Here is a 10780-nt window from a genome sequence, read left to right on the forward strand (position 1 = left end):
TTCTGTACGTCTCACTGCTTTGACGAGCACATTGTGAGAGACTGAACAAGTTTGTCTACAACTGTGGGGAAAAAAATCCTGTTTCTAGTGTGTAAATTGTGGCCGAGACGAGCGTGGAAAGAGAAACATTTCAAGGCATTTCACACACGTGTCTTCACTCTAACGAGCTCGTGTGCTGTAAAACGGATTTTGACACAAATTTTCATGGTACAGTGATTTTTACTCTAAATGATGAAGTGCATGAAGTCATTTTAACAGATTCAGAGACACTTTGTTGTTTAGTCCTGACTGAGAGCTGAGTTGCTTGTTCACTACGTTTACTTCCTCTTCCTCTTCCTCTTTGGGTTTATTGCGTCTCCTACAGCTCTCTGGGTGTTTCCTGGCCTCACTTTTACCAAGATCGATTCTCAGATCGTTTTCTCCGTGTCAACCTCCCTCTGAAGGTAATGAATGAGTTTATGAGTTAATGAGTTTTAATGTTTTCTTCATTAAGAGTCAGAGTGATCTGTGAAGGAGTTTAAATCTCCCCACTTCATTCCACAGACCTTCAGCTCCACTTCCTCTTCTTCTGTGTGTAGCTGCTGTTTAGACTCAGGTTTACTGTAATGTGCCCTGTTAGAGTAAAGCTGGACATTAAGCAGTGATGAGTGAAGCCTGTAAAGAGCATCAGTGGTTGAGTTTAAATACCTGACTCTGACCAGTCTAACAGAATATTTTCCTGGTGGAGAAAGGAACTACCTTTATTCCATTTGATTCTTTGATGGAGGTTGGAGACAGTTTTGGTCATGATGTGGTTTAAAGCTGATGTTCCCACCTGGAAGACCTGGACCAGGACCAGGATTATAATCAGAATCAGGACAGTGTATCTCCTCATGACCAAGTTTTACAGTGGAGATGTGTCTCCCTCTGGTGGTGAAGCGATGAACTGCATGAAGTCAGTTTACTGTGATGATCACTGCCCTCCACTGGGCACTGTCAGGAACTACAACTGTCCACATCCCATAATACTGATGTTCATTGACCGCAGTGTTTTAACTCCAGTTTTCAAGAGGCTGATAAGTGGTGAAAGTACCTCAGTACTTAAACTCCACCATTTAAAGAGCTTGTGACTCAAGTGAAGATGTTCGTCTGTCAACTGACATCTGTGAAATGCTGTAACCAGACATTGAAGTGACTGAATATTAAGGAGCTGGAGCTTCTGGTCAGACTCGGTCTTAGTGAAGGCATCATGTGTGTCCCCCCTGGGTTCATCTAGTGGAATGATAGTAGAAGCTACAACCAGCAGAGATGGTTCCAGTGGATGTTCTCATGAATGATGTGTGTTTCCTCTGCAGGTGAAGGACAGAGTGTGAGCTGATGTGAATCCAGCAGCATGGACCAGAGCGAAGCTCAGAGGTGAGAGGACAATCTCTAAGTGTTGTAAGTTAAAGATGTCAGTCCAAGACAACAGGACACCGGATAGAAACATTAAGAGTCCAGGTCTAGACTGAAGCTTCATAACCTTTGAGCAGCAGCCTGATGTTGAACATCGGACCAGTAACATCCAGCTGAACAACCACAGCCTGCTCACACCAGGATGATCTTTCTGTGTATGGTGTAGTTCCAGCTCAGTGTTTGAGGATTTCATTCATAGTCACTAGTTTTACTTCTTCTACAGCAGATTCAAGTCTGGTTTATTGTCAATTCTACAGGATGTTGATAGAAACATTCAGAGATGGGAGATACTGGTCCCCCTGGTCCCTCTGTACTACATACACAATAACTACTAGAAGTACAACTACTGCAGTACTACTGCACCATGTTACGACAAAACAGAAGAGCCTACATGGGGACAAACTACCTGAAAATGAACTCCTGTGGATTCAGAGAACATGTTCACATGTTGTCAGAGTTAAGATGACTGAGTTCTCAGAAACATCTACACAGACCTGTCAGCAATCCATCAGTAAAACCATCTCCTCCATCTCTGCAGCCTCCAGCCCCTCAGATCTGACCATGTGGTTTCTGAGGACCAGAATGAATATCCACTGGTGGATGATGTAGCCATCGTTAAACCAGGTATGTTTTTACTCTGTTATCTTGAGTTGAAACTGAAGCCCAGGTGAGATGTAGAGATGGTTCACATCGGATGGTTGGATGATCTGGTTAAAATGAAACTGTCCAACATGGAATCAGAAAAGAGCAACTGTTTGTATCAGTCAGTATCCAGTAGTGAATTCATGGGTGGGATGAAAAGAGACGGATGGGATGGGATGGGTTGAGACGGTTCGAGGGATGTTAGTGATTTCACTAAAAACAACAGGTGTTAATTGGTCAGAATAGAGGGTCACAGAGATTAAATTAGAAGGGTTGGACAGTATGTGAAATGTTTGAAGGAGATAGGATAAAGAAGATGCTACGAAAGGGGTCAAGTGAATGGCATCAAGGTTACTGCTCCACTGTAAACACTACACTGCTACAAATCCCTGAGATGCTTCTGTCCTTGTTCCTGTAGAGAAGTTGGTTGCCAGCATGAGGACTGAGTTTGTGGAAAGGGTGTCGATAGAAGTCCTTACACAGCTCCTGGAGGCCCTCGTAACAGAAAGTGTCTTGACTGATTTGGAGAAAGAATCGATATCTGAGAAGAACTCAGTCAGAGCAGACAGGGTACGCCAGTTCATTGACACTGTGAAGCGAAAGGGAGAGGAGGCCTGCAGGAAGTTGATCCGGCATCTTCAGTCCATAGATCCTGCTCTTTCCCATCACCTGGGTTTGCCCTCTGTTCAAACTGCTCAGAAAGGTGAGGCCACGTCTATCTCTGGCCATGGTTGTTTTAATGTTTTCTGGAGCTATGAGGATGGAAAGCTTCTTCTCTTACGGTGTTCAACATGTTGAATCCTTAACTTGGTCCTGAGATGACTAGAACATACGCTCTTCACTTCAAAGCTGAATTCCTTCTCTTGTGTTTTTTTTTTTTTTTTTTTTTTTTTTTATATTTAAATAAATGCCATTTGGTTGTACCTGTAACTGAGAAGAAGATTTGACCAGATGTGAGGACACGTTCATGAGTAAATGTAGATCATTCCAAGGTTCCAGTTAGTGTTTCTTGATACTGTGCACAGTAAACTGCTCTACAACACATCAGATGGTCTGATTATCTGTTGTTGTGTCATTCAGATGCTCATGATGAGTGTCGACGTAAACTTAAATCTGCTCTGAAGGAGAAGTTCCAGTCTGTGTTTGAGGGGATTGCTAAAGCTGGAAAATCAACCCTTCTGAATGAGATCTACACAGAGCTCTACATCACAGAGGGAAGGACTGCAGAGGTCAATGATGAACATGAGGTCAGACAGATTGAAACAGCATCCAGGAAACCACACAGACCAGAAACAACCATTAGGTGTGAAGACCTCTTTAAAGCCTCACCTGGAAGACATAAACCAATCAGAAGACTGATGACAAAGGGAGTGGCTGGCATTGGAAAAACAGTTTTAACACAGAAGTTCACTCTGGACTGGGCTGAAGACAAAGCCAACCAGGACATCCTCTTCATATTTCCATTGACTTTCAGAGAGCTGAATGTGGTGAAAGAGGAAAAGTTCAGTTTGGTGGAACTTGTTCATCACTTCTTCACTGAAACCAAAGAAGCAGGAATCTACAGCTTTGAGGAGTTCCAGGTTGTGTTCATCTTTGACGGTCTGGATGAGTGTCGGCCTCCTCTGGACTTCCGCAAAACTAAGAGCCTGACTGATGTTACAGAGTCCACCTCAGTGGATGTGCTGCTGACAAACCTCATCAGGGGGAAACTGCTTCCCTCTGCTCGCCTCTGGTTAACCACACGACCTGCAGCAGCCAATCAGATCCTTTGCAACTCTGTTGACATGGTGACAGAGGTCAGAGGGTTCACTGACCCCCAGAAGGAGGAGTACTTCAGGAAGAGGTTCAGAGATGAGGAGCAGGCCAGCAGGATCATCTCCCACATCAAGACATCACGAAGCCTCCACATCATGTGTCACATCCCAGTCTTCTGCTGGATCACTGCTACAGTTCTGGAGGATGTGTTGGAAACCAGAGAGGGAGGAGAGCTGCCCAAGACCCTGACTGAGATGTACATCCACTTCCTGGTGGTTCAGGCCAAAGTCAAGAAGGTCAAGTATGATGAAGGAGATGAGACAGATCCACACTGGAGTCCAGAGAACAGGGAAATGATGAGAGTCTCTGGGAAAACTGGCTTTTGATCAACTGCTGAAAGGAAACCTGATCTTCTATGAATCAGACCTGACAGAGTGTGGCATCAATATCAGAGCAGCCTCGCTGTACTCAGGAGTGTTCACACAGATCTTTAAAGAGGAGAAAGGCCTGTACCAGAACAAGGTGTTCTGCTTCATCCATCTGAGCGTTCAAGAGTTTCTGGCTGCTCTTCATGTCCATCTGACCTTCATCAACTCTGGTGTCAACCTGATGGAAGAACAACAAACTACATCTCTGTTGTCTAAAGTCTTTAAAAAACGAAAACCTCTCCATCAGAGTGCTGTGGACAAGGCCTTGCAGAGTCCAAATGGACACCTGGACTTGTTCCTCCGCTTCCTCCTGGGTCTTTCACTGCAGAACAATCAGACTCTCCTACAAGGCCTGCTGACACAAACAGGAAGTATCTCACATACCAGTCAGGAAACAGTCCAGTACATCAAGAATAAGATTAAGAAGGATCTGTCTGCAGAGAGAAGCATCAATCTGTTCCACTGTCTGAATGAACTGAATGATGGTTCTCTAGTGGAGGAGATCCAGCAGTCCCTGAGATCAGGACGTCTCTCCACAGATAAACTGTCTCCTTCTCAGTGGTCAGCTCTGGTCTTCATCTTACTGTCATCAGGAGAAGATCTGGATGAGTTCATCCTGAAGAAATACTCTGCTTCAGAGGAGGCTCTTCAAAGGCTGTTGCCAGTGGTCAAAGCCTCCAACAAAGCTCTGTAAGTTCATCATCATCAAATTCACAGCAACCTGTCAAGTCACAGAAGTTAAAGGGTTTTCTGTCATTGTCTCTTCAGACTGAGTGACTGTAACCTCTCAGAGAGAAGCTGTGAAGCTCTGTCTTCAGTCCTCAGCTCCCAGTCTTCTAATCTGAAACATCTGGACCTGAGTGAAAACAACCTGGAGGGTTCAGGAGTGAAGCATCTGTCTGCTGGACTGGAGAGTTCAAACTGTAAACTGGAGGCTCTGAGGTCAGTTTTCATTTCTTTTTTTCTCAGGCTTCTGAAGAATGGAGATACAGTTTAGATGCGTTCTCTTGTCAGGACTGTCAGATAGAAAAGGAGCTCAAAGAGTTGAAATGAAGGAGCATCATGTTCCGGAACATCAGCAGGTATTTCCTCAGTCATCGGTAGTGGGTCTGATCACAAACCAAATCAAGTCCAGTCTTCACATGCGTTCACATTAACAGAGTTCTTGGTGTCACTAATCATTCTGTCTGTGGAGAAATCCTCTTATAGTCTGACTCACTAATTTCACAACAAAATATAAGCTGACCTCAATGCACACATACACAAAAAATACAAAATAAATTAAAAAAAAAATGTATAAGAGAAAAATAGAACAAAAAATACAAAATAATAATGCTGTTATCTGTACCACCTGTACCACAGACATTGTTCCCACCCACCTGCTGAGGGAAGTTTTTAATACCTTAGGTCCCACAGTCTCACTGTGTCAGTAGCCTGGTTAATGTGTCTGTTCCATCATGTTTCAAACATGCAGTTGTTCAGCCAATCATCAAAAAACCAAACCTAGATTCTTTCCGCCAATCTCAAAGCTCCCTTTTCTATCCAAGGTCTTGAAAAAAATTGTCTACTCCCAGCTTCTGTCTTTCTTACATAAAAACAATATCGTGGATGAAGTTCAGTCAAGTTTCAGCTCATAGCATAGCACATAGTCAGCACTGCCTCCATGACACCAAACTATGGATGGCAAATAACTACCTCCAGCTGAATGACGGGAAGACAAAAGTGGTCTTTTGTGGCTCCCAAAACTCCTCCAAAGACACAACATCTAAAATTCGCTAAACAAATTCTGTGGTGAAAAGTATTTTTTTCCAACTATGAAATATTGCCAAACTAAAATGAGTTCTCTCCCTCTCTGACCGTAAAACAGCAAACAGTCACCGATGCCCTGAGTACGTCTATATTAGATTATTGCAATTTGCTCTATTTAGGTATCAGCCAGACCTCTCTATCCCGATTGCAGTTGGTCAAGAATTCTGCTGCCGGATTGCTAACAGGCACTAGAAGGAGAGAACATATATCACCAATACTAGTGTCCCTTCATGCACTTCAGCACTACATGGCCTAGCCCCCCAATACAAATACATCTGTGACCTACTCTCCTCACTCTCCAACCCAAGATCTCTCAGATCTTCAAATCAGACTGACCTGACTGTCCCCCGGTCTAGGCTATGAGGAAAGGGCGATCGTGCCTTCGCTGTAGTGGCCCCAAAGCTGTGGAACAGTTTACCCTTCGCAATCAGATGCTCCACATCTGTAACCACCTTCAAGGCCAATCTTAAAACTTTTATGTGCTCCCAGGCCTTTAACTGTCCTTAATTAGTCTCGGGTGTCATCTCTCCATGTGTGTCCCTCTGTCATGAATTTTCCAGGCTGTGCCAGCCTCGGTTATCTTGCTCTGCACCTGTTTGTAATTTGTGATCTCTGAATTGTACAGCACTTTGGTCAACCCTTGTTGTTTTTAAATGTGCTTAATTGATTTGATTTGATAATAATAATGGCAAAGACTTAAAATTAAAGCTATCACACTCAGTAGCCTGATCGATAAATCTAATGTATTGTTGTTTGTGAAAGTCCTTTAAGGATACCCACACCTCTTCAAATTCTTGTGCTTTAGCTTTAATTCCCTGGGTTATCTTCTCTAATGTAATCCTCGAATCCAGGATTGTGCAGAGGATACTTCAGTCTCTCTCCAAGACAGAGGGTCAGGAAAGCAGTTAAAGGGAGGATCCAAACGCAGAACAAGCTATGAGGAGGCAGGCAATCCGGGGGAAAAAGGGTATTAATGAAAATAAAAGGGAACAAAAGGCACTGGTGGAAGGCAAGAAAATCCAAAGACAAAAACTGAACTCACAATACATGGTTCGGAAAACACACAGGTCAGAAACAAGGCCAGAAGGCAACAAATGGAACACAACACAGTGATGCGACTGGGAACAAAGGGAAGGCAGGGCTATATATACACACGGGCTGAGGGATGACAAGACACAGGTGAGACAGATCAGGGCAATCACACAGGGAGAAACCACTGAATGTATATACTATAGACAAACCCATTGTGATGTCACCCGTTGGATTCTGACTCTCGAAAATGAAGCCCAAAGTGGGCGGAGCCTGCGGTCGCCATGTTGGATAAGTTTTACTCCGCCCACACTATATATATATATATATATATGGATATGGGGATCGGATTGGGGCGGAGCCAAAGCAGCCTGAATGTTGAAACCCACCCACCCAACACGGCGCTACCGGGTTAGCTCAGGCTACCGAGCTAGGCTAATCGCTATCTGAGGTGCTAGCAGCTGGCTAACGTGGTGGCCTCACTCCCGGTTTGATGCCATTTGTCCCGACTAAAATATGCCAGTCACTCAAAGCGGAAACGCCCTTAATTATGCAGAAATTTAAACTTTAATGAAAATAAACAAATGAGTGAAAACTCGCCCCCCATACAGTTGTCACGAATAGTGAAATAAACCATTGAGACAAAAGACGTGTTTTGAATCAGGCTGTAAACATGTTTAATAATGCTGTAAAGTTGGTGAGTTTTAACATGGGGGTCTATGGGGATTTGCTTCCGTTTTGCAACCAGCCTCAAGCGGCCACTCGATGAACTGCAGTTTTTTTTCTCTTCCGCATGAGCTTCATTACTCAGCCCCGGAGGTTGCCGCCTGGGAGAAACCAATAAACAATTAAAGACACATGAGGAAACACAACAAACAGGAAATCAAGAAACTCAAAACATGATCATGAAATAAAAGACAGACACCGTCAAGAAAGAAAGAAGAATCGTAAAAATCGAGAAAAAAAAAAAAGATTTGGACTATAACAGGAAAACTTAAGTGCATGTAAACACGTTGCTTCGATTAACACACCCATGATAATGCAATTGGAATTCGGTTTTCTCCGCCATGTATACGCCTTAATCACAGTATTGATCAGACAATGCGTGTGCGTATGCTCCACAACCGCTGCTCATCCAAGAAAGCTGGTCGCAGAAGAAGAAGGTAAACAGAATCGGTAGAAGAACTGTCAATCCCTTCAGACGGTAGCGCGAACATTACGTACGAGTTTGCAATGCTGGTCTGCCGCAAGAACGACTCTTGTTTATTATATGACATAATGGGTGAACCAGAAAACGGACCATATTAATGTGGTATTAACCCGCCGAAAAGACACGTATCATCACCTACTGTGGAGGAGGAGGACATGTTCATGTGAGTTATTAGATTTTTTGCGATACATGTCAACTGGGACAAGGACTGTCATCACAAAGTCGAATTTTGAGCATAGCTCGATTAAGCTCTGCATGTAAATGCACTGAATGATAACAGCTGGTTGCCCAAACTTCAGAACTGGAACCTGTAGCGTTCTTTGAGACAATGGAGTTGCCTGAGTCTCTTGGGGAAGGAGCTCCGTTGTCTGTCTATCATCTGGTGGAGAGGGTGGTCAGGGTTATCCATGATTGATAATAGTTTGTTTAGTGTCCTCCTCTCCACCACCACTGTGTGCAGGCACTGACAGAACCAGCCTTCCTGATTACTTTACTCAGTCTGTTGCTGTTCCCCCAGCAGACCACAGCAGAGAAAAGGGTTCTGGCCACAACGGACTGGTAGAAGATCTCCAGCATCTTACAGCACACATTCAAGTGATTGTATTAGTATTTTTTATGTAGTGTCAAATTCTCCCTCTGGACACCTTCGTGGCCAAAAATGTCCCATAGACTTATTTAGACTTTATTTTAAATTTTTCCAATCAATAAAAACAGATACAGAAATACAAAAACACACACAAGCTGGTTTTATGTGACAAACACTATTTTGTCACATAAAGATGCCATTTTGTCCATCTTACAGCGTATAGCTCTGTTTTGATTCTAAGACTATGGGTCATTTGCTCCATTGATCCAATTTCTTCTACAATGTCCAGCCAGTGGTTCAGTCCAGGCAGGTCAGCTCTCAGCCAACTTCTTGTAATGGCTTTCTTAGCTGCAAGTGATAGGATCTTGAACAGATATATGTCTTCTTTACCTATGACATTGTCTTGTATCAGTCCTAGATATATATACCGAGGATCATTAGGAATATTATATCCAAAAATGTCACCCATGGCTCTTAAAACTCCCTCCCAAAATGACAATTCATACATGGCCAAAATATATGAGAATGGTTGGCTTTCTGTTGCTCGCATTTTCTCCAACAGTGTTGTTGTTGGCCTAATTGTTTATATTTAATTTTTGATGTAATAAAGAAACGTGTTAAAATTTTCCAACCGAACTCCCTCTATTTTTTAGAGCTTGTTGAAGTATGTTGGCTCTTAAATAGGGACTGCCAATCACTCCCAGACAACTCAATATTTAATTATTTTTCCCATTTCACGTTCATATACACTGTATTTCTTCCCTGTTGCTTCAATAAACCTTTGTACAGTTTAGAGACAATTCTTGAAGGAGTTCACTTGAACGCATCTGTTAACACTTCAATCACTTCATTCCCTTCCAATGAGATTTCCTTCTTAATTTCTGTCTCATAAAAGTGTCTTAATTGAAGGTATCTGTATAAATCTCTATTTTCCAGTCCAAACTAATTTTTAAGTTATCTAAATGATTTAAAATTGTGCGTATCTACCAGTGTACATGTACTGTAGCTGTTCCTTTATCTCTCCACCTTTCAAAGGTCTTGTCTAACATTCCTGGTCTGAACCCGAGGGAGTGAGAAGGCCTAATCAACAGCTTACAGTCTCCTGTTAACTTGTACTTTTTAACCACATCATACCATATTTCAAACGATTCTCTCATGATCAAGTCTTCACCCTTAAGATCCATATGCTCTTTTCCACTTAACCTTGACTGTGGAGGATCCTGACTCAGGCTCATCTCAATGTCCTTCCACCTGGCTTGATAACCCAGAGAGCACCAATATACTATGCATCTTAACTGTGCGGAATAGTAGTACTCTCTGAAGTTTGGAAAGTCAATCCTCCATCTTCCCTGTCTAGCTGAAGGGTCTTGAATCTTATCCTAGGCCTGGCTCCAGCCCAGATAAACCTGGATGTTAGCTTGTCCCATGCCGAGAATCGAGAATCTGGTCCTCTAATTGGGAGCAATAAAAAAGATAGAACAACCTAGGCAAGAGATTCATCTTGACTACCTTCTATATATAATAAAAAATATAAATATATAAAATATAATTCTTGAGCTGAAATCCATTCCTAATGTTGACCACTTTACCACATCTTTTGAATTTTATCATTTACTAGTTTGTAGTTTGTGTCATAAATCCTAGATATTTTATTGACTTAGCATTCCAATTTAATTTATATCCCTCCTTGATTTCTTTATTTGGCTTGTAGTTAAAGGCTAAGACCTGAGTTTTAGACATATTCATTTTGGACATGGGACATCAATCCAAATTCTTCCATTTTGTTACCTAATTCAGTAAATGTTATATTTGGATCTTGAAGGAAGGTGATTATATCATCAGCGAATAGACCTGTTTTGTGTTCATCTCTTACTATTGTGATTCCTG

At 42.5% G+C, this 10780-nt stretch overlaps 1 protein-coding gene across 1 annotated transcript; it reads left to right on the forward strand.

The window, feature by feature from the left end:
- Window positions 1-336: 336 nt before the first annotated feature.
- On the forward strand, window positions 337-4953 carry LOC125000724 (protein NLRC3-like). The gene is given in 6 exon segments (XM_047576363.1): window positions 337-443; window positions 1335-1395; window positions 1973-2058; window positions 2495-2779; window positions 3157-4187; window positions 4189-4953. Coding segments are annotated over 5 exon segments (2190 nt in total). The 5' UTR covers window positions 337-443; window positions 1335-1372.
- Window positions 4954-10780: the final 5827 nt, after the last annotated feature.

This window comes from Mugil cephalus, chromosome 23 (assembly GCF_022458985.1).
Source record: "Mugil cephalus isolate CIBA_MC_2020 chromosome 23, CIBA_Mcephalus_1.1, whole genome shotgun sequence".
Lineage (NCBI taxonomy): Eukaryota > Metazoa > Chordata > Actinopteri > Mugiliformes > Mugilidae > Mugil > Mugil cephalus.